The sequence below is a fragment of the Carettochelys insculpta genome, chromosome 6 (assembly GCF_033958435.1).
Source record: "Carettochelys insculpta isolate YL-2023 chromosome 6, ASM3395843v1, whole genome shotgun sequence".
Taxonomy (NCBI): domain Eukaryota; kingdom Metazoa; phylum Chordata; order Testudines; family Carettochelyidae; genus Carettochelys; species Carettochelys insculpta.
Window position 1 is genome coordinate 42,695,368 of NC_134142.1, and position 24,351 is coordinate 42,719,718.

The following is a 24,351-nucleotide window of genomic DNA, read 5'->3' on the forward strand; positions in this document are numbered from 1 at the left end:
TATTATTACTTGGACGGATATAGGAGAAAGTAAATAGGCAAGAAATACAAGTCATTGAGGACTGATTGTGTAAGCTCATTTAGACATCTGTGAACCACCTCATTCCACTGCAGGTGCCAGTCCGTTTTACATCACATAAAACTCTTTATTTTGAATATTGCTTTTATTTCCAGTTTATACAGTCTGAACAAAGGGTCTCAGAGCTTGGCTCAGAGTACACAATATTTTTAGACCAAGGGACACAAACATGAGTTCTCCTTGTTTACAACCTTGTCAAAACAAAATCATAACATTCTGGAATCAAAGCCCTGTTAATAGGGAAACTCCTTGACCACACAAAACACCTGTGATATATACATTGTAGCCCCATAAAGGATTCTGGGGGCGGGTAAATCATCCCTCTCAATAGGCTGTCCATGACAGATGAACGATCAGGGTTCATCTAGATTTTTCTGCTTTTGGCTTAGTTTGTGGAGAAGCCAAAGGTGAGAGAATGGGAATTCTTAGACATCTGCTCTGCCCACGGGACAGTTCAATGTAGATGGTAGCAACTCGTGGTTTTAAAGCAGAGTTTCCAGTACCCAGGATTAGAACACACCATTCCAGGAAACAAAGATAACTGGTAGCACTGATGTCAGTGCCATTCCAGAAGCTCGTAATTTGGGAGCTGGCACAAGGCACTGCCACACCAGCAGAGGAATTTTACAGTTATTTTGAAAAATGCAAGGAGATGCCATTTGGTGAACTTTAAAGCTGGTTGTTGGCCTTGAATTATTACAGGTCATGCCACCAACAGAAACAACTCTCTCCAGCCACATTGTCTCTTCTAAATAGCTGGGTGCAGCCAGAGTTCTTCTATAGGAAAGCTGCTTCTGCCCCTTTCCATTCCATATCACACCAGGAGCCACCAGTGGGGCACTTCTGCAGGGAGGCATCTTTCCTTATGTAACCCCAGGGAAATGGAATCGGCTCACAATTACAGGCAATAAAAATGCAAACAAGTTATGAGCACTTTCATCAGCTGTCCTATCAAGTCAGTAGCAAGCCCACCAACTCACTACTTACTTTGGTACTGGGGAATGTCCAGGGGAACATCCACACAGACTATGCAATTAAGCTAGCGTACTGAGATACAGCTCCTGAAGTTGACTCAACACTGATAGATTCTGCAGAGAACCAGGAGAGATTCTTCTTCTGTGTAGTAGGAGGAAAGGGTATCCTGTGAAGGAATCTAACTGGGACATAGTTGGATGCCTCGGAATTGCACATCAATAACACACTGCCACAATCTCCAGTCCTGTGCAGTTACGTACGAAGGGGTAAGAGATGTGTTTCTTTGCATAAGCAAAATTCTTGTCTTTCATCTCATCTCACCAACTGTCGATTCCATGCTCGCACCCCCCCCTTTGGCAACTCAATATCATCTTCAGTCATTAAACAGATCTTCTGAACTTTCTGCCCATATTATACTGTAGGGAGTATTAATACTATCCACTTTTCATTGGAGCTCTCATCTCACAAAACAGAGTGGAAAGATGGGAAAAAAAAAAAGACAACCTTCTGCATGCATTTCAGAGGCAAAAAAACCCATTTGATTTCTAATGTGACCTCCACTATGAAGCAACCCACATTTATTTTCCATTTTTCCCATTTTGAACCCAGTAAAATAAGTCTGATTAAAGCATATATTCCAGAAGACATCTAATCCAGACAGGAAGACATCAAGAGACTGAGAATCACTTCCTAAATAGATTACTCTATTGGTTAATCATCATTTCTGTTAAAAATGTGTGCCTGATTTTTTAACTGGAATTTGTTTGACTTCCATCCAATGGTTGTTGTCATGCTAGATTAGAAACTGTCACTACCCCATGAAAGAACTTCTACACCATAGTGAAGTCACTCCTCAACCTCAGTGCTACGATAATTAGGTTAAGTCTCTCCCTACAAGGCCTTTGGTACAAAGATGACAAAGTTCCAAAACTAAACTGAAAAGCTAGATCAAAAAGGGGAAAAGAATTAAAGGTACCAGAACAGAGACATGAGTGGGGGAGGTGTTCACACTGTTCATCTGAAAGTCCCCTGTAACAGGTGTTGTCTGTACCTCAGTAATGAATGCCAGCCCTTTCCAGTTCATATTCTTTTATGGTTTTGAAGCAAACTGCCTTTCTCTGTTCCCATCCTTTAAATACAGTAGAACCTCAGAGTCACAAACACAAACCTCAGGAATGGAAGTTGTTTGTAACTGTGAAATGTTCATAACTGAACAAAATATTTGGGTTGTCCTTTCAAAAGTATACAATTGAACACTGACTTAATACAGGTTTGAAACTTTACTATGCAGAAGAAAAATGCTGCTTTTTCCTTTTATTTAGTATTTTAAGTTTAATATACTACTGTACTGTGCCTGCGTTTTGGAGCGTGGGGGTGGTTGGTCTCTGCTGCTGCTCAAATGTGTACTTTCAGTTCCAAATGAGGTGAGTGATTAACGAGTCAAGTTCATAACTCTGAGGTTATACTATATCTACTGCTTCTCTGGAACCGGAAGGGGAGAAGAGACCCAGGGACAAAAGATGAAACTAGCGGCACCTCACCAAATCTCTATCTGCATTTTGTGGCAACTTTCTTTTCCCTCACATACACACTGTACACAGGTCAGTGATGTCCATGACTGCATGGCTTTCCATGGCTGGGAGCACAGCAGACAACTGCCTCAGTGTCCTCTTTGTTCGAAACACTGATAATGTGCACTTCTGCGTATCCTGTAATTACTCAAATACGCTAACTGATCATTCAGTGATACCAGCCACAACGTCCCTTTCGTTTCTCTTCCCACATCTCTCTTCATACCTTCTTTGCCTTTTATTAAATCGTGAACACTCCATGGCTATAGCCGTGCTTTTCGTCTGCATTTGGTTGAACACCTAGCAAAACTGGGCCTTGATCCTTCCTGAAGCCTCTGGAAACAACAACTAAAACATAAATAATGAAACAGAATTACTGAATTGGTAGACGAAGGGATGCAATAGGGTGTACAAATACTGCAGTAGAAAAGAATGGGTTAGAAAGCTTCTTTGGGCCTATCCAGTCCCACCTGCAAGGCATGCACAGACTGCAAGAGGACTATAAAGTGGGAGGAGAGAAAGTCAGTCTGTGGAGGTGAGCAGGCCTACACTTTTAGCTCCTCGGAGAGTGCTATAGAAGACCCAGACACTTGGCGCTGCCTAACCTCCTGAGGGAAAAAGGTAGCTGAAAGGTTTACGATTATGTCTTTGCTTTGCCCTTTTGTGAGAGGAGACTGATGAGAAGCAATTGAGGGGAGAAGCTACACAGCCCACTGGGGTGGGGTGAAGGACCTTGCTGCCTATCACATGGCTCTAGATTAGAACCTGGTGCAGAGGGTAGGCCTGGATGCTACAACTCACAGATGTGGCTGAAGCCAAAAAAACCTACACTGAAAACAGAGGAATATGGACTAGGAAGACTCTATAACCCAGAAGATCATGACTTTAGGACCTTGGCCCAGTGTGGTCTGGGCCCTCTTGCCTGATACTAAGGCTATTTCTTTGCTGGGCTCTGTGTACCTTGAAATGGGTGGGCACAATTCATGACTTGACCAAAGGGCTGTGTCACTGAAAGGACAAACCACTGCCATGCTGGAATGACTGTCAACAAAAGACACTAGGAAAGACGGCAATTTGAAGCAGGCTAATGAGATGCTAATGTGCGTATTCAACACCTAATGAGGTATACGCACATTAGCATCTCATTAGCTTCAAAATAAGTGCCCCACTTTGACATTCCCTTAATCCCACGAAACTAGATGGGAGTAAGGGAATGTCAAAGTGGAGTGCTTATTTTGAAGCTGCCCCCATCTACACTGTCAACCTGCAATTCAAAATTTGCACTCTGAAATTCATGCAGCTGCCACTATGCTGATGAGGTGCTGAATATGCACGTCAGCACCTCATTAGCCTGGTTCTAATTGCCTCATTCTAATTGCCTCATTACCATGCCACCTCCAAGAGGAGGTGGCATGTGTAGATGCAGCCTGAGTATGCTCCTTCACAAGGGAACTCAGTGCAATTTAGCCAGACTTCACTTTATAAAGCAACACACACACACAGACAAAAAATATTACTCGGAAAAAATTAATTCTCACTGAGCTAACAATATTCTGAGCATATTGTGGTCTCAAATTAGATGAAAGGCCAAGACAGCAATGACTAAACCATTTGGGGAAAGGTCTTTGTTCTATGTTTGAACAAGGCCCATTACCATGGGGTCCTGCTCCATGAGTACGGTCCATAAGTGCCACTGTAATAAAAAAACCTATTACTAATTATAACACAGTGAGATTCAGCAAGAAGTCCAGTAGAGGGCCACCTGGCTTGAATGAAAGGTCCAGTCTTATTTAACTTTTCTGTTAATGTTTTGCAAATGGGAGGAGACAGGCACATTACATTAAACCTAACTGGGCAATTGTGAATTGCAGCAAGGCAAAGAACTATAAACAAGAAGAGGCTGAGAATACAGGAGTACATCTAGAGAAATACATTTACATCTAGAGAAAATCTAAAGAATTTATAAATAGCTTTCCCCCCCCAGCCCCCACGCATAGATTTCAAAGCACTGGGCAATGATGAATCAGCATTGGTATTCCCAGTTCACCACAAAATCACTTTCATAGCTCATCCAATCCTGCTCCAACGCCAACAGGATTTTTTGTTTTATTATTCACCATTTCTCTTTAAATGGCACACTAGCCAAGATATTGGCTGTTGTATTCCCTGTCTCAGACAGAGACAATCGCACTGTTGGTAATTAATAATAATTGTGTGATTAACATCTGTCCACGAAGAACGTAACTGATTGTGAGCTACTGTCTTAAAATATAATGGACCTCTACAAGCTGGCAACCTTTTTTCAGTCACTACTGCATGAATTCAAAACCAGGAACAGGTATCATGTACTCCAGTGCTGATCCTTTGAGCTAGGTGGTGCATTCACCAATAAGTACCTGAACTAAAACACTGCCGTAGTAACAGAGAGGTAGACATGTTAGTCTGTGTTCTAAGAAAACAGTTTTGTTGTGTTAAAACATTGCTAGGCATCTTTCCTAATGCTCTCATGAACATTCAGCTATGTCAAAAAGTCAATGTGTTGCATTTGCAGACATTTTGACTAGCCACCTTGGCACTATCAGAATGTTGGACTGACGTTAAAGACAGACCATGTAACTATAAAGGTCTTGCAAGGGTCCCAAGTCAGCCTATTATGTTTGCTCTCTATAGGATACTACCATGCTTTCCTTTCTGTTCTGTACAAAGCATCACCTACACTTTCCTTTGAGTTATACTAACCATTGTTATTTTAAGCTTTTTCATGTTCTTCTGGCCGTCCTTAACTTGGCTGAAAACCTTTTGGTTTCCATACAATATCTGGTTCCCTTTTCCCATGATTTACTCTCTTTTTAAGCTTCTATGCCACCTTCCTGGAGGGGGGAAAAAAAAAAAGACATTGGTAATTCTGCTCCGTCCATGACAGCTGACTGTACAGTGCATCCCAATTTGCATGATAGGATCACTGCAGAGATGAATTTGTGGTCCATATGTTCCCCATGCAGCAACCAAAATTCTCTCACAACATCTCTCCTTCAAAAATATTTTCACTGACTGTACTAAATGATACAGGATGTAAACTGCTCAGCTACGATGTTAATGGAGGCGTCAAGTTTCTATGAGACACCAGTTTCACAGAGGACTTGAAGCGATCTTGCCCCTTTTTAAACATGAGGCTCTTGCTCTCCCACAATTACCAGGCCCTGAGACCAGCCACTGTTGGCTTTGTAGTGGCTACTGTTCCATAACTTTTGGCTCTGAAGATGTTTTAGCCACATGCTCTTCCCAGATGCGGCATTCCTTTTCACTTCACATCCATCATGGGCATTAAGATTAAATGAAATTATTTCCAAGGGGCTCAATAAAACCAAAGAAACCCCAAGTGTCCAAAGAAAAAAATAAGAGCTGAAGTGGGGCACTGAAGCTTGGTATGAGACCAGGCAATAAGTCCAGGAAGATCCTCAGAATGAGGAGTTACTGTAATCATTACAGATTTCATTATAAACTAACCCCCTGCCCTGCCTCCATCACATTCTACCATAGTTCAGAAAAGCACTGTTAGTGACGTGGCTTTTTACGGCAATAATTATACTGGTACAATCCCCAGCATGGCTACTGTTACAGTATACAGGTGGTTTATACTAGTAGTTATTTCCCTTATTGTACAGAAGTGGCTATGATGGTAAAAACACCTTTATACCAGTAAAACTGCAGCCACACTGGGAATTGCACTGCTTTAACAATCCCAACAACTACAGTGGTGCAGTAAAAGCCATGTCTACACTAGAGTTCCACAGTTGTCAATGTAACCCCTTAGTATAGATTCAATGATGGAAAGGGTTTTCTGTTGCTGTAAAAACACCATCATTCCAAGCAAACTGATGGAAGCATTGTTTCATCAACCTAGGTGTGTCTCCACCAGGGGACTGGTTAGCAGAACTATTGTGCTCAGGAGTGTGGCTTTTTCCACACTTGTGAGCATGACAACTACATCAATTTAAATTATAATCCTTGGCTCCCTGCTGAGACTCAGCTCCCTGAGGTGGGTGTCAGCTCCTGCTGCCCTGAAACCAGGATCATAGCAATGCTTAAAGTTCCCTTGTTTTATTTTTTCACTGACACTTTCTAAAAAAACCTTTATCCCCTTCCTCAGAGCATTCCTCAGAGACGAGCAAGGAGCCCGGACATACAATCAACTATATGTTTGAGGGGAGGCAGAGGAAAGAGAAACACCTGCACTAGAGAAACAAAAACCAGCTGGAACACAGCAACACTAGGAACTGTTATTTAAAAGCTGAAGCAGCTACTTATCTCTGACAAGGATTTTACAAAAATAAATCACATGACACTCCAATTTCTGATATCACAGCACAGGACATAGCAGCTCTTCCAAACTAAGCTTGTGGAATTCCCTGCAAATCATCAACCCTGCCAGAGGCCATCTGACCCATAACTGGATTCTAGACTACAAGCGAGGAAGGGAGAACAGTTGCAAGAACTCACATGTTTGAGATCTCCAACTCTCTTGGAAACAACCCATGGCAGGAAATGCTACCTACAAAGGAGGTGCTTGCTACAGTTATTATTTCAATCCTACCATAATTATGGTCAATCCTTTGGAAACAAATGAAAAGGGTCAATACCCTGACCCATTAGACTTCCAGTCTAAGAACTTGACCTTTGCTTGGATCAGCAGCTCTATTGACATCAATAGGAAAATTTGAGAATAAATTGCTTCCATCCTGCCCTCTAAGAAACCAGAGTTTCAGCCTGGGCGCCTCAGTTGCGAAACTAGGCTGCCAAGTCTGTATAAGAGGGGTGGCCAAAGTTACGGTCCCTCCGGGCCACATACAACAATCTGCAGACATTTGGGAGTTGAGATTCACTTGCAGAGGCCAGGCCCAGGTGTGCCATGCAGGACTATAGCCCCAAGATCCCTTTCCTCCCCACACTGGGAAGAAGCCCCTGCTGTACCACTCCACTGCAAGACACAGGTCCCTAGCTCCTCCAACCCCAGGCAACGGAGAATGGGGGAGGGGCTCCACGAACCACATTTTAACAGTAAAATAGCTGCATGTGGCTTGGAAACTACAGTTTGGCCACCCCTGCTATACCACTATCTACTATCAGGCCCCATAGAGGGACAGGAAATCTGTAGGGTGATACAAGTGAATATAACCAACAGTACTGAGATAAATTTAAGATGACTGTTAGGAAAATGCTCAGTGAGCTATATTAGCTTTATTAATAGACATGCAACCAAGGGAAGCTGAGAAGGGTCTTTTTCTAAGCATATTTAAAGCAAGATTGGATACAGCATTAGAACATGCTTTTGCCAGGAACAATCCTGCATTAGCAGTGAAAGACTGCCTGATTTCTTCTATGGCTTCTCAACATGGGTGTTGCAAACAGATTTGGTGGATTGCAGCCATCTTCCTAAGGTTAGAGGAACATCACAAAATATTTTGTTGTAACATGAGGTCAAAGTACAGAAAAAGTTGAAAAGCAGCATCTTATCAGCACTTTTCTATCTCCAATGTTTATGATTTTGTATATCTATCTAAAGGCAGAACAACATACAATTAACATGGCACATAATCCATGGATTAAAAGCTGGCTAGTTTATAGGTCTCAATTTTTAACTGTAAATGGAGAAAGATCAGCAAGTTGATGAGTTTCCAGCAGGGTCCCACTGTAATTGGTCATTGGCCTTATGCTATTATTTCTATCATTCTGGCAGAAAACCAAATCATCGCTAATAAAGTTTTCAGATGAGACAAACTGGGGGACTAATAAATATTTAAGAGAACAAAGCAATTTGGATTATTTACTAAAATGGGTACAAGCAAACGATGTGTGTTTTAATGTGGTTTAAATGGAAATAGATCTAGGAGCAAAATGCAAGCCATACTTACAGGATATGGAACTCTTTCCTGGGAAGGAGTGACTGAAAAAGATTTTGGGGTTGTGATGGATAATCACCAGAACACGAGCTCCTCATGTGAGGCCAAGGCTAAAAGAGCTGATATGATCCTGGGATGCATAATCAAGAAACTCAAGTAGCAGAGAGGTCATTTTACCTTTGTATTTGGCATTGGTGTGACTGCTGCTGGAATAGTACATCCAGGGCTGGTGACCACAGTTCAGGAAGGATACTGATAACTTGCTCAGAGAAGAGCCATGTGAACGATCAGAGCGTCAGAAAACATGCCTTACAGTGAAATTTTCCAGGAGCTTAATATGGAGTTCAATACCTTAAATGGACAATTAAGGCGTGATCTGACTGCAGTTTCAAGATCTACATGGGGAACAAATATTTAATGGGCTCCTTCAATCTTGCAGAGAAAGGCATAACACAAGTTAATGGCTGGACCTGAAACTAGACAAATTCAAACTAGAAATTACATGTAAATGTTTAATAGTCAGTAACTAACGACTGGAACATATTTCTAAGGATCAAAGTGCTGTCTCCATCATTTGAATTAAAAATTGTCAAATTGGATGTTCTTCTAAAAGACATGCTCCAGGGATTATTTTGGGGAAGTTCTATGGCCTGTGTTATACAATACAGGAGTAAGACAAGATGATCATACTGGTCCCACCTGCCCTTGGAATTTATGAACTGCAAAGATGCTTAGTCTCCACTCTAACACTGGAAGTAAAAACAAAGAAGTCTAATTTCAGAGCTTTTTGTTATGGTAGGTGGACTTTCCAAATTCTTCTAATTGTACCCACCACTGGAGTATCTGAGCTTCTTCCAAGAGACAACCAAGTACCACAATAGGCCAAAGGTCTAATTCTCTTTCATGAAGAAGCCAGGGACATGACTTAGCCTTGTGCTTTAAGTTGATGATTACAACTGTTCATGAAAGGAAAGATTTATGGAACTGAGGTGCCCAATGCCTCTGAAATAAAGGGCCACGGGGACAACTGTACTGCAGCTATCCTGGTGCAGCTATATCCCGCTGTCGGACTGTCAAAAATGCAGGGAATAGGAGTTATATTTACAACATTCCCAGCCTCTCCCTCCAACACATGTCCTGTATCAGTGCTTGCCCTTGCATTAACCAAGCAGTATGTAACATCTCCCTTCCACTCCACTAAAACAATAGCGTCTATAATCAAGAAGCAAATCAGCCCTCAGATGGAGCTTATCTCCTGCTTTGCCTACAAGGAGCAAAACAATAAAAAAGTCAAGTTATTTCCTAATTACGGTTTCCCAGTGTGTGTCATCTCCTCTGCACAGATTTTAGATCTCAGGCTCCTCATAACAGGAACTGTATCACCTGGTATGCACCACAGACAAAAACAAGAATAAAAAGACACCCGCTCTTCAAATCCCTTGTAATTGCTTACAGATCATCCACACTAGCTTTTCATCTCTGTACACCTGCACCACTGTCTCCTCTAATGTTTTCCATCTGCAGATGTAATAAATTTTGTTATGTGTACCAAGGCAAGTGTGGCTGTGCACCACCAATAGAAACACATGCTGCCTACTAGGAGTGGCTCTAGATGCTCTGCTTGTCAGTTGGGCAGCATCTGAATCTCACCTGGGCGGCTGTCCAAGCAGCTCAGCTTACAGAGAACACTGCCCTCCACCAGGATAACAAGACTCCCTCTAAGGAATTTCAATATGTATGAGGAAGACACATGAAATTTTTCAGAGGGATTTATGTGATCCATAAGTCCTATCTGGGTCTCCCCCAGGAGCGAGTAACTACTACTGGACAAGACATGGACAAAGTATCTAATGTAACTATTCTGAGTCATGGTTTAGATTGTCCTAGAGCATTTTGTTTGATTCTGTAACTTAGTTTTTGTGTTATGTTCATAGCTTTGCATTTAATTTTAAAATTTTAATTCCAAGAAAATTTTTAAAAAATTAAAACACTGTCTGACATGCTCTTAATCAGATCTACCCCTCTCTGATTTGACTTATAATGCTGAAAATTTATTTTAACTCTTAATGAATGGTCCTGTCTAGAACTCCTGCCAACCAATAGGTTTTGTAATGACAAAGGCCACCTGTTTGAAAATGCTGAAGAGATCACAAGGCAACTGGGGCTCTCAAGCAAGCACTTCTTTTGTGCACACTATCCAGGCCTTTCAAAAGAACAGAGAAACAAGTAGAGTATGACCAGGGACACTGGAAAAGAGAAAGCAGGAGAGATCCCCTCTCATCAATACTGCAAAGTGAAGGTCAGCCAAGGATAAAGGGAAAGGGCTTTAGGAAGAAAAGAACCCCTCCCTGATACACTGCAGAGCAAATGCCATCAGGGGTGTAAAGAAATGTGGAGAAGGTAAATCCTTCCTATATATACACACACCACGGAGCGGAGTACAAATGGAAATCCAGGGACACCCCTACCATAAATGCTACAGAGCAGAGTATAAGCAGTGATAGAGGAGAGTCCTCCCATATAAACCCAGGAGATTATAGGGGAACCCCACTTTAGTATACTTCAGAACACTAGCCCTTGAGAAAGAAAGGGAGAATATGAGACCGGGGAAGAGGTTCAATCTGTACAGAGTGCTTTGCACTCAGCTTATACTCTAAATAACTTAATTACACAAGGAGGACGACTGCTCCCAGTACCTTCTGAAGCTGGCTGCCCACAAATGGTATTCCAATATTACCTCTCTCACAACCTCCCCAGCAAAGACTTCTCAGAGGATATTTTAGGGCAACTTGACCCAAGCTTCCACTCAGAACAATTCTCCTCTGCACATTTTTTGTCAGATTAGTTCTGCCAACCCCTTATCCAGCAGGGCAAATGGAGAGGATAGGGAATAAGAAAAGAATACTGCAATTCATGGGGCAAGACTGAAGACATTCCATACAAGAAAGGACAAAAAGCTTTCTCTGAAAACCCATGCTGATAGCGAGCCACTGACAATTCCTGACAGGACAAGCACCCCATTTGCTTCATTAGAAGCAACATATCGACTCCCAAGTCCCTTAATGAGAAGTCTGCAGACATTTTACTAATACAGAATTCAAGTCCCACATTTCAAACGTTGTTTGCATGCTCTGTTCCCCTCCTCTCCTGAGGCAGGACCCTAGCTGATCTGTGTTTAATTCCTTATGTTTGCAAAAGACAGATTGCTGCCTCTGCAGAGCTGCAGTGGGGCTTTCTTGTCCTATATTCAGTTCTCTGCAACAAACAATATGCCCAAGTGGTGACCACCTTCATGACAACCCCCACTATCTGCAAACCCATAAGGCTCTGTACACATCCCAGCAGATGCTAACAGGTGCTGGGGTAGGATATAAGTGCATAGTAAGTACTCAGAGCAATAGCAGGAATGTTTAAAAAAAAAAAAGCTTCCACCCCAACATCACTAGATACTTTTTACACAGATTCACAAATATGATCTAGGGATGTGTGGAGCATACAGCTCAGTCTGTGACTGTAAGCATCACGCACCAACACTGATGAGATGGTTATTGCCAAAATTAGACATTCAATGTTGACGCACTTTGAAGTCCATCATTTCATAAATCCAACAAGCTCCAAGGAGAGACACCTCCATCTAGCCGTAAGAAGGGCCTTTTTCTTGTGGTGCTTTAAAGAAGTTAGCTGGAGCAGGAGCTGACGATTTCTCTGCTGCCTGGGTTCTGCCTGTCCAGTCAGAGCTCTGGGACCGTGTCGTGGGCAGGGATGAGTCTGCTGCATCCATGTGGGCAGGTAAAACTGCCGGAACACAGAACAGGAGGAAAAAAGGGGATTGTAGACAGAGGAGAAGAAAACAGAAGAAAATAAGGTTAAAACTGGTAACCTCACAGCATCTTAAGCACTAATCAGAGTCTGTACATTATTCTGCTGGCTCCCAGAAGATCTAAAGTCGTGCGTCCCATCCTCTTCCATACTGGGATAGCTCTCTCTTTTAGCAATATGGGGAGGGCAATGATGTCATAACCCCAATATCTGTTTTTGACTCCCAAATTGAGAAATCCTGACAAACAGCATCTATTCAGCAGGTCTTGTTTTAAAATTCAAGTCTGAATAGCTTGGGTCAAAGAGGATAATTTAATCAGCACCAGAGAAATTTAAAATAAGCTTTATGTGCTACAGAATAATGCACCCTGGGGAAGTTTTAACGTAAGAGAAAAGGTGGCGTCACCATGTGAAAGCTCTAGAAGGCGAGAACTACAAAGACAGAGTGTGTTATCATGATAAGCTATATAGATAGGGCAAGACAGACCAGACTGGAATCAATCTGCAATCTCTTAAACCAAATACTTTTTCAAGTTGACCCAGACTAGAACGGGTCAAAATCTCCATACCTATGCTCAATGGTCACTTAACGTACAGACTGGATTGCAGCTAGTAGTTTCAAGGTAGAATGCTACATATTCCATTCCCAGCCTCCATCTCCTGAGTCAACCAGTCTCCACTAACAGAACTTGACAGGATGAGTAATTGTTTACAGGAATGAACTAAATGACCCATTACTTGTTAGTGTTTATGGGCAGTTACAGTTTCTTTCTAATTCTGTGTTTTATAAAGCACCAAGTACACAGCCAATAAGTACATAAATATTTTCACAACAGAAGAGAATTGTTCATATCCCTTTTGCATTCAGCCAGGCTACAGAAAACCAACTGGGACATCAGTGTGATGCACTGCATTACAAACATCTCCACACTTCTATGGGTACAATGTCCATCTGCTTCCTGGCTGGAAAGCTATGGCTTTCAGCTTCAGCTTTCTGAGTAACTGAGTGAAAAGGACTGCCCTGCACATTTCTGAAGACAAGAATCACTTCCTGACACAATTAAGTCTCCTTTTAAATTCCTTACTGTTGTTGATTCTCAAGTGTTCTGGGAGAAAATGCTCAAACCTCTCTTCTCCAATGCCATCTATTTTAGCAGCAGTGGCTAATCCAGTTGGCCTGAGGCAGCAGTACTGTTACTGGAAGTTTCCTACTCTGACAAAGTGATGCAGATTTGGAAGTTCCCCTTAGTTTATTGGGTACATCTAGTCAAGCCTTTTAGTATGGGCCTCTCTGACAGAACGAGCATTACCAAAACCTATTTATTAAGTAGCAAGCCACATGTGGAGAGAATTGATAATTAACTTAGCTAGCTTGTTAGGTTACCAAATAAATGGAGTCTCAAATCTTTCTTTCATTCCAAACACTCACACGGCCTTTAACAACATCTGCTGAATTCAGTCAAATTCAACTTCAAACTTTGTGTGGGTGGGGGAGGGTGCGACTGGGGAAGATTTGTAGCTGCATGTTTAAGAAAGAAGCCAAATTCATCACAATGACAGGGGAGAGTGTTGGCAGAGATTTGAGCTATTTATTCTTTTAGGAAAATCCTATAAAGAATGACACGAGGAAGCCTCTATCTGCAGTCTTGTTCATCATGCTGGTGAGGAGTCCGATAACAGATGTATGCAGAAGCGTGATTTAGTGCCAGGAGCTGGCCCCTGATGTGTATTAATACAGCTGCAAAGCAGAACAAGCCCCTCTTCATCACTCATCTCTATAAAAGAGGTGGAATCCGAGATAGCCCGATGTTAGGCAGAGCAAGCCCATTTGTTCTGCTGACTGATGGAGCCAGCTCAGGCTGTGTCCTTCACCTCCATGGGGCACTCAGGTTGCAGAAAAAGAAGCTCAGTGAAGCAGGACCTGGTCAACAAGTGAGACGAGAGCAGTTGGACATAGCTGAGAGTTATTTAAAGGTAAATTCTCATTTATGGGCTTGAATTCTAAATCACTCTAGAATTTTATTTTTCACTGCAGGAACAGGATTTCTCAAAGAGACATGTCCAGTGAGAGAAAGCGAGGTTGCCAAACTAAACCAAGAAAGGGTAAATCCTGGTTAATGACATTTTAGTAGCTAATGAGAGAGTGGACAAGAGAAGAAAACTGCAATTGTCTTTGTGTGTCATCTTATACACACAAGGCTGGGTAAAATTGTTTAAAGTGTTTTGAGATTTACCCTCATAAAACAGCCATAGAAATGAAAGCTCAGTATATAGAAACAGAGCAGTAACAGACCACAAAAGTCACGTTCTGAATAGAAAGAACCCTGGAAAACAGCAGAAGGATAAATATAATGATCGGACAAGAATTCCCACCAAGAACTCTATACGCCCAATAATTAGCTATTTGGATATATATCCACACCCTCTTCCACTCTAGGAATCTAATTTTCTTGATACAACATGCAGCACTACAGACAGACCAGCAAACAGACTTTTGCCAGGAAGAAGTAACTTGACACACTTCAGTTGCTTACCACATACTTTTCTGTCCCTTGGAAACCAGCTCAGAGATCTTTCTGGACCTTACTGACTAGACATATCATCTGAACTGCGTGGACTGCACGATTTCCTTCCAGCACTGTCATTCCTGATCTCCCACAAACCCCAGAAGAGGCACCAACATGATTCCACCCATCCCTTGATGGCTCCTCTGGTCTTCTCCACTGTCTCCTGGGCCCAATAATCACTTTGCTCTTGGCCACCACCTTCTTGCTGCGGATTCCTGACACAACAATTTTATCACAAGCCATCAGGAATAACATGGATGACACTAATTGCGTGATGGGATTTAAAAGTTTCCAGGAGCGAATTCTAAGTAAGTATCTCCCCATCTTCCAAAAACAAAAACAAAACAAAAAAACAAAAACTCTGACCCTCAGACCTATACCCATTTCACACCTGGGTCAATTTCAGTTCTGTAAAAAAAAAAAAAAAAAAAAAAAAATCCACTTTTGAGGTATCATCCACTTGGGGGTGGGGGGGCATGGCGAGGAGGGAGGGAATCAGAATTCCAGATGTTGCATTCCAGGAACAAGGGCCATTACTACCAAAATTGGTAAAGGCTCCAGGTGGACTTGACAATTATCAGTATGACTATTGAGGTGAGCTATTAATCTTCGTGAGAATTTTGCACTTGCAACACAGGGTCCAGAGACCTCCTTCAGAGAGGAAGCCAAAACACAGTACATACCAGCCATTGTGAAAGAGATCAGGGAAGTACAGGGACTCACCTCCTCATTGCTATGAAGCTGCCTGGATTAATTTAAGGAGGGTGAAAATAATGGGTTGTGCAGCAGCAGCACAGAATATTGACCTTGCAGTGTCAATGATACTAACTTACCATGGATGCACCTTCATATATTCATTAACTGGGCCACACTTTTTGCTGTGTGCAAACCACTTACAGCAGCAATTCACTGTCACCTTTGCACCTGTGTTTCACTGAATTTTAATTCACAATGTTCCTGCAAATACTGTCATATTTTCCAGTCCTCCCCAGCTCTCCAACTTAAAGATTCTTACCTTAACCCTCCACAGCACGTTTAAGTAACTAGTGATTTTTGGGTGTGCAGCTTTAAGTGCCTTCAAAAGGCAAGGCTTTCACAGAATGAATGCTTCAGACTTTCTGAAAAAATATCAAGGCCCTTTAAGGCATCTTAAGTTGGGGATCCAAAAAAAATTAAATACCCAATATCAGCAGCCACTTTTGAAAATCTTGGTTCCATTGCTTCACTATGCTGGAACACCCCCGCGGGAGAAGTGATGATGCACAGGCAAGGGTGCTAGGGCGAAATCAACTTACCTGAAGCAGGGCTGGAAAGAGAGGCTGCAGCTGCTGTTGGCTTTCGTTTCCTCTTGATATCCCTTGAGCATGGTGGCCCCAGGTGTATATTTGTCTGTCTGTAATGGGTGAGGAAAATGAAATATTAAAATGATTGTCCTCACGTTACCTTCTCAGGAATTGGTGCTGATCACTAAGTCTTCAACACCACCTGGCCAGCCTCCATCCATCTGCTTGCTGCCTGGTCAAAGGGACAGCCTCCAGCTGAAGCAGCAGCTTATTCACATCCCCCACACCGTATCCACAGCCTATGGCCAAAACTTTTTGTTTCATTCTAAAGCTCAGACATCAGATCCAGGACATGAGCTGGGGCAGCAGATTAATTATCTCAAAATATAGCTCTGAAGTAGCTAATAAAATCATCGCACAGACAAGGATGGGACTGAATAGGTACTTAATGGATGCAATATTACCATTTCTGTGGGGCTCTATTACCTTCCAGAGAATGTAAGCTTTCATGAAAAAGTAAGGGAAGCTTTCTTGCCTCTGTTGTTATGAAAACAGCTCTGTACTCACATAATATTAGGAACATTATTGCAAGGTGTGCCTAGACTACAAAATTTTTACCTGTTTTGTGACACAAATGATTTAGTGCTTATGCTGGATGTAAATCAGGCTCCTGTGCTTTCAAGACTGTTAGGCACTTGTGCTGAAAACACCAGAACTTGGTCTATGCTAGCACATATATCATTTTTTAAAACAGGTTTAACCCCTCTAGTACAGCAACATCCATAATCCAGTCTGATTTTAATAAGCCAGGTGATTACTTATCATGGGTGTGGCCAAGTTTCCTGGGATCCCATAAAGTTTGTTTTCAGCTGCTAGTCCTGACTCTCAGTGTTGTGTACTGTTATTTAGCTGTAATTTACCCCTTAATATCTTCTAAGACCCAATAAGCAGTGGAAGTCTTGGTAATGCTGTTAGACAATACTAACCTCCCATGGTTCAGGAAATTCTCTCATTTGGCTCCAGTCAGGTCCCAAGGGCACAAGACTAGAGAGGTTCAACCTGCGCCAATTCATAAGCTGAAACAATTTAAAAGCCTGAATGTTTTAGCCTGTGCTTAAGCTTAGCTTAGTTGTAGTAGAAGATATAGTTTAAGTAAGAATTATACTATTGTCATAGGTATTAAGAAGCCATAACAGTTTAGCTAACTTAGGCCCAAAAAAGGCCTATGACCTTTTATTTTTTTTGTTAGCAGAAACGCAAGTAGCCTGACAGTAAAACATGGCATGCAGGGGAGGGGGATGTTTTGTTGAATATTTTTTTGGAACTAAGGTTAAGGTTATATTAGTAATGGTCAGATGTGCGTAAATCTTCGTTATCCAGAGTATATCTCTGATGCCAATAGTACCCAAATTTTCCCCCAACCTAAAAAGGTGTGAAATTGTCAGCCAAATTTGGATAAAGGTCGCTAGATGGTATTTCCCCCTTGACCCCTCATGAGAAACTTGGAAACATCCAGGCTGAAATCACTGAGAAATTTGGGGTATCAGCAATGTTGAAGACTCAATGAGGTCAGACCCTAATTTAATCATTATGTGGTAAAATGGGTATAAAAACCCCTTGGTGCGTGGAGGGTTTGTGCGTATTGCATCCTATCTGCTTAGCATAAGTTTAAGCCATAAGTACAGTTAGTTAAGCAATTGGTAGTGCTTTAAAATATTAAGTAAAATCCTTTAACTGTAATCAAACACTAACTGTGTTATACACCTTCAGTGTATTAAGTACTGCAAAAACATATCATGTTGCTAAATAAACAAACCATAAGTGCTGCTAAAATATTGTCTACGTAATCACTAGAAATCCCAAAAAACTCACCTCTAGCCTAAAACATGCTCTGTCTCAAACTCAACTATTAACTCAAAAAAGGTACAAACCTATAATCTTTTAAGTCCAACTGGCAAGCCTTCCCAAATCCATAAAACCTACCACCTTTCCCCCAGGTCAACAATGTCCCATTCACAGGCATTTATATTAACTCTGGAGCCTAATGATGATGGTTTCTATCACACTAATTTAACTGCTTATCACTTTTGAAAAAGCTTTCAATTATTATAGGTCACAGTGGAACTGGAATTGTGTACAAAATCTGAACAGAACACTGGCTGAAACACTCATCTGGCAGGTCCACAGACGTTGGACCAGAACGCTCCAGCTGTGCAGGGCTGGAGCAGAGCCCTGCTGGTGGCAGTTAGCCAGGTCAGAGAGCCCGGCTGAGATCGGGGATGCCCTCTGTAGGGAGCCCAGCCACAGGCAGGAGCCCGCCAAGAGTCTAACTGGGGCACACAATCCCACCAGCAGCCCCACAGCTGCAAGGACTCTGGCTAGGCAGGCCTGACCTCCCCTCATCCAGCAAAGCGCCTGGCTCAGGACCACTCAGGTCCTGAGGGTGCTGGATGAGGGAGTCACAACCTGCATTGTCATCTAATCCCTCCCACCAACTCTGACCTCTGCTCATAAGCAGAAATATCAAGAAGTTTAATTCAGAAAATATATTCTCAGCAGTAGTTTAAGGAGACCCACCCAAACGCTCCAGAATGAACAGGGAAGAGTAATTTAAAAGTGAAATGGAAAGCAAGTTCCTTCTCTGCCACAGACTTCCAGCATCACATAAGGCTTGTCTATACTACTCCACAGTTCAGACTACAAGAGTGCAGACAGCAATAACTGTGGTATGGTGTGTGGCTGCTGGGGACTATTTTCTTGAGGTTGAGCAGTTGTCTGTAGGAGAGGACTGGCCTGTCACTCAAGGCCTGGGAGAGCTTTTTACCCATGAAAGCTAAGGAAGTGGATTTTACCCACAAAAGCTCATGGCCTAATAAATTTGTTAGTCTCTCGGGTGCCACAGGACTGTTTTATCATCAGTAGATTTTTAGTTCACAGCCACAGGGGCCACACAGAGGAGTTGTTATATAGCACTTGGGTGCACACCATGGGCAGTCTTGGGGAAGCTAGTCCCCTACCTCGCCTCCTCCATCTAAGAACACTCTCCTGCTCACTGGTCCCAGCCCGCAGGGGCCCAAAATGGGGTGGGAGAACAGCAGCTGATGTCTTAGTTGGGGTCATGTGGGGAGGACGGGAAGTGGGTTGAGCAGAGACAGAGCCAGACCCAGAGCCCCTAACCATTCCACCCGTTAGCTTGCAACCCCATGCCCAATTCAGCTTCCGCTCCACTTCTTCCTCCCCCAGGGCCCCTGCATTGCGGCTCAGACTGAAAAAGCTCTATGGCTGGGAGCAAGAGCTCCTCCAGCCCCAGGGCTGTGCTGGGAAGGGATTTTTCCAGGGGCCTCAAGCTGGCCAGGCCCTCTGGACATGGGCAAGAGGGTAATCCACCCCCATTCCCACAGTGGCACTAGATTTGGTGAAATTCAGTCTACCCTAAGTGCCACCTTGTACACAGTTATCCATGCCCCCATGATCCAAACCGTGGGGCAGTGTTGACAGCCTAAATGTATCCGTGCTTCTGTTCCCTATCTGTAAAACAGGAATAACAGCACTTTCTATCTCTCGCATATATTAAAGACGGCAAAGTGTTTAGCTATTACAGTAATAAAGGCCCAAAAACTATTAAGATAAAAGGAAATCTTCCATTTCTTTCAGATCTTCACACTTTTACAGCTGTTTTTTCTACAATTTTTCTAGTTGTTTAATAACTGCTTTTCATCCTTAGGGTCATGAGTTCCAGTTTCTTGTAGGTCATCAAGGAAATGAGTTTCGTGCTTTCATATTTCCAACTGAGTGTTTGTTCATGTAGAAATATGTTTGCTCATAATGTGCTCACACAGTCTGGAACCTGAACTCACAGGAATCCAAGACTGCATGCTGCAATTCAACCCTGAACTGCATCAGCATAACAGTGTGGGAAGCCCTGAGAACAAAGCTAGCCAGGCCGTGCTAACTGTGAAAGCATTCCTGGCTCTAGCTAGTAAGAAGTCTCAAATTCATAAACAATGAGGAATAAAAATGCACAACCCAACAAAATCTTGCATCCTGTACCATCAATTAAAGTTTCAAATCTGCCAGGCTCATTATGTACAACATGAGATCAGTCACTGCAGAAATAAGAAATTTTACCAATGGGATGCTTTTAAAGTCTGGAAGTCAGCTTCCACTAAAGACCACATTTTCTAATGCCCTGAATTTTGGGGGTGTAGATCAAGGTCAGGTATTACTTGAATATGTGAAAGAAACAGAAGCCTCATGAAAATCAGGGCCTATGCGACTGGTTTCAGAAAGGCTCACACAATTTGTGTGCGTGAATGCAAAAAGGGGGTGAAGGTATCCAGCTGGTACACATGACCCTGCTCGCACAATACCTGATTTGCACACACATTCTTGATAATGGCACTCAAAATTTGACAACTATGGCATAGGTTTCTGAACACCTGAATCTAAACAGATAGAAGAGATTAAAATAAACAACGCTAGCCTAAAATTTTTATTTTGTACTTTTTAAGGTAGTGCTAGATTACAAGATGATTACATAAATGAGCTAGATGACCACAGAAAATAAGTAGCTCTCCTATAGCATCTCTAAACTTTATAATGCTATACAAACATTAACCAGTTAATTCCCACACCAGTCCTGGGAAGGAAATAGGCATTATCATTCCCATTGTGGAAAAGATGTAAAGAGATATGTCACAAGCCAGTAAAAGAAGCTATAACTAGGATTAAAATACAGGAGCTCAGAGCTCCATGCTCAAACTCCAACCACCTCTCATTACAATTACAAAGATACACAAATTTCAAAAATGGTCAGTTATTAAAGTTTCAGAATCTTTTACTGCAGGAGAGAGCAAACTTTTTATATCAGGCCCCATTTTTCACCCCTGCTATTAGCAGGGCCCCTGCAACCTGTCTAATGCAATCCAAACAAATGCAAATTTTGGTGATATTCATGTGAAATAAAACCCTTTGACATATGTAAGAGAATGTGTAGAACGTAAAAAAAAATATTAATCAGTACATAGATGTGACTACACATACATAAAAACCATAACATTTCTACATTTTTCATGAGATGAATGAGCCTGACACCCAGCAGCCAATCATCCTAATAAGCATCCTTATGAAATTTCACATCCCCCTGGTAGGAGCCCACCCCCCACTTTGTGCACCCCTGCTTTACTATACTGAAAACAAAAGAAAGAACAGCCTCCTATTCAGATGTAAGTACCAACTACGCTGCATACAGCCACTGTGCTCCTGCTTCAAAAGCTCAGTGATCGTAAATCACCCTACAATATGTACTTCCTTTAGATTTATCCCTTATTGATCATCCACACTCTAGCTAGTTAATCAAGAGCCCCCTGATTCTTCACTAACTTTGCTTGGCTGTGGTAAAAGTGTCAATTTCAATTGCTCAGTGCATTTTATGGGTACTGTAAATCTGCATAAAGGGTGTATGTTGGGGATACAGGATGAATGTACCCTGGTGAGTGGATTAGGATGACACAGATTCTAAGTATTCAGAGTACATCTTATCGAGGATGTGGCACTGTTGTGTATTAACCAACAAATACCATGTATTTCATACGATTGGTTGTTACAAAGCAGGGTTGGGCAATAATTTTTTATGGGGGGGGCATCACTCCAACAAATTGGTAAGTGGTCAAGGGCCATACTCTTCCGTGATATTAACGGAGGAGGTGCAGGGTCTGAGGTGAAAGTTAGGTGCAGAAGGCAGCTTGGGTTAAGGGATAGGGGCGCAGAAACTGTGGGAGGAATTTGAGTGAAGGAGACGATTGTGACCTGGGGCAGAAGGCTGGGGTGCAGGATCTGGGTGGAAGTCTGAGTGCAAAAGAGGATTCTGATCTGGAAGAGGGTGCAGAAGGAGGTGCAGGGTCTGGGAAGGGTTTACGACCTGAGGTTTATGACCTGAGGAGGCATGGAGGAGGGCGTGCAGGAATTTGATTGCGCATGAGGCAGGGGACTGGTGGGCAAGTTTTGGGTGGATTCTGACCAGGAGGACGGGTGCAGGATCTGAAAGGGAGTTGTCACTTGGGGCAGGCATGCAGGAGGGGATGCACGGTTTGGGAGGTCATAGGGGTACAAGATACTTCCATGATTAGATTGATATGGGCCTGATACCTGACTAGTGGCAGAAACACTCTTGCATTGACACAGTCAAGCACCAGTCCAGGGAATTCTGTCCTTTGAACTGGGACTAAACATGGACTTTTTACCATTGACCAATTCCCTCAAGCAGCAGCACATGGTTTGCAGGAACCTGACATCATGTTGGACCTGCGCTTTGGAACTGCTTTTGACAAGCCAGTTGTTGAGGTACAGGTAAATCTGGACACCCCAGTGGCTGAGGTAAGCCACGATTAGCACCATGCACTCGGTACACATCCTTGGCACAATAACACAGCCAAATAAGAAGACTGCAAATTGGCAGTGGGACTAATTCACCATAAAGGAAAAAAATGAGCTATCCTGGAAGATAGCCACGTGGAAGCATATATCTTTCAGGTCGACGGGGGCATCAAAGTCTCTCAGATCCAGGAAGGAGATAATGGAGACATGGGAGACCATGCAAAATTTTAGTTTCTGGAGGTACTGGTTGAGATCTCATAGGTCTAAGATAGGATGCAGCCCACTGCTGGAATCAAAAAATACCAGGAATAGAAACCTTTATTCCAGTAGGGAGGTAGAACCTCCTCCAATGCCCCCAGCTGCAGGAGCCTTTGAGCCTTCTGTTCAAGGAGATTCTTGTGAGAAGGATGGGGGGGAGAGATGGAAATAAACTGGAGGCTGCAGCTGTGTGCTACTGTACTGAGGACCCAGAGGTCTGAAGTTTTTCCCTACCATGCCAGCAGCAAATGGAAAATGTGGCTGCCAAAATCAGGGAAAATTGGATCCAGGAAGTAGTTTGTATGTAGTTCTCAGGCATACCCACAAAACCACTTGTTAGCCCCTTGTCTGGAGTGGGTCAAATCTGACTGAGCAGATGGTGAGGGTGGGTGGCTTGCTCGCGATCTATAGCCCTTTGGCTTTTTGTGCAGTATGCCCTGCTAAGGTCCTTCCTTGACCCTTGGGTAGTTGTGGTTTGACCTGCTCATGTGCTGGGCCCAAATCAGAGTGTCCCAAGGTCCTTACAGTGACATGGGAATCTTAAAGTCCAGACAATCTTCTATCCATCGGCTCTGCAAAGAGGGCCTGGCCATTGAAGGGGAGGTCCTGACTCAATTGCTGAGCTTCAGTAGACAACTCATATAGGAGCAGCCAGAAAACTCACTGCACATAGATGGCAGACACTGTGGTTTGCAGTGCCAGATGCAACTTGAAAAAGTACTTTGGCAGTGGGTGTGCTCTCATCAAATATGGCTCAGAATTCTTTATAGGAACCTTCCAGGAAAGGATTCTTGAACTTGGTCATGGTCTGCCACATTAAAGCACAGTGGCTCAGGAGAGTCCAGCAGTTGGTCACCCTCAGCTATAAATAACACAAAAAATAAATTTTTCATTGGAACAAGTCAAGCCTCTTGGAATCTTTATCTTCTGTGTTAACTCTCAGTTGCCCCTGATGTTCCCTGTGGTTAACTGTCTTGACCACTAGGAAATTTGGGGCACGGTGGTAATAACATGCCCTTTCTTCAGGACAAAGTATGCTCTGCCCCCTTCGAGGTGGAGGCAGAGAGAAGGGGTTTTGCCACCCATCATGAAAGGGAAGGGCCAATCCAGCAGGGGCTGTGGAGGAGAAGACATCTAACAGGGAGACCACCTGCTCCCTCCACTCCTCTGCCTCCAGGACAAGGTTAGATGCAACCGCCTTCAACAGTTACTGGTGAGGGGCCCTGGTAATTGCTTTGTCCAGCGATGAAGAGGCAGTGGCTGGTACTACAGATTCCACAGGACCCGTTGGTGGGCCAGCAGGTTGACCCCCTTTGTCTGCCTAGACAAAGGGGGTGGGGGAGAAAGGAAATCTTTTCATGAAACTCAAACACTAAAGGGAGATGGGTCATCAAGTTCCCTGGCATGTCTGATACTCCGAACATCAACTGGGCAGGATGCGTGGGCTAAATGAATGAACACCCCCATTCACCCCTGGAGCCAATGATACCATGGAGCCAGCCACTGGACAGGTTTTGTTGCTGAT

The 24,351-nt window shown here is 43.0% G+C and overlaps 1 protein-coding gene across 11 annotated transcripts in view; it reads right to left on the minus strand.

Moving 5' to 3' along the window:
- The window catches only part of GPATCH2L (G-patch domain containing 2 like), a 94,798-nt gene that overhangs the window by 45,805 nt on the left and 24,642 nt on the right, over nt 1-24,351 (minus strand). For 6 of the 11 annotated variants that reach the window (XM_074996742.1, XM_074996744.1, XM_074996743.1 and 3 more), the window contains 2 exons: nt 16,206-16,303; nt 151-12,319 (listed from right to left, as the gene is read on the minus strand). In XM_074996742.1, coding sequence (XP_074852843.1) covers nt 12,116-12,319; nt 16,206-16,303 — 302 coding nt within the window. In that variant the 3' untranslated portion in view covers nt 151-12,115. Of the gene's footprint in view, nt 1-150; nt 12,320-14,221; nt 14,265-16,205; nt 16,304-24,351 lie in introns of those variants that run through there. The other 5 variants (XR_012645918.1, XM_074996747.1, XM_074996746.1 and 2 more) reach the window with 5 other exon arrangements.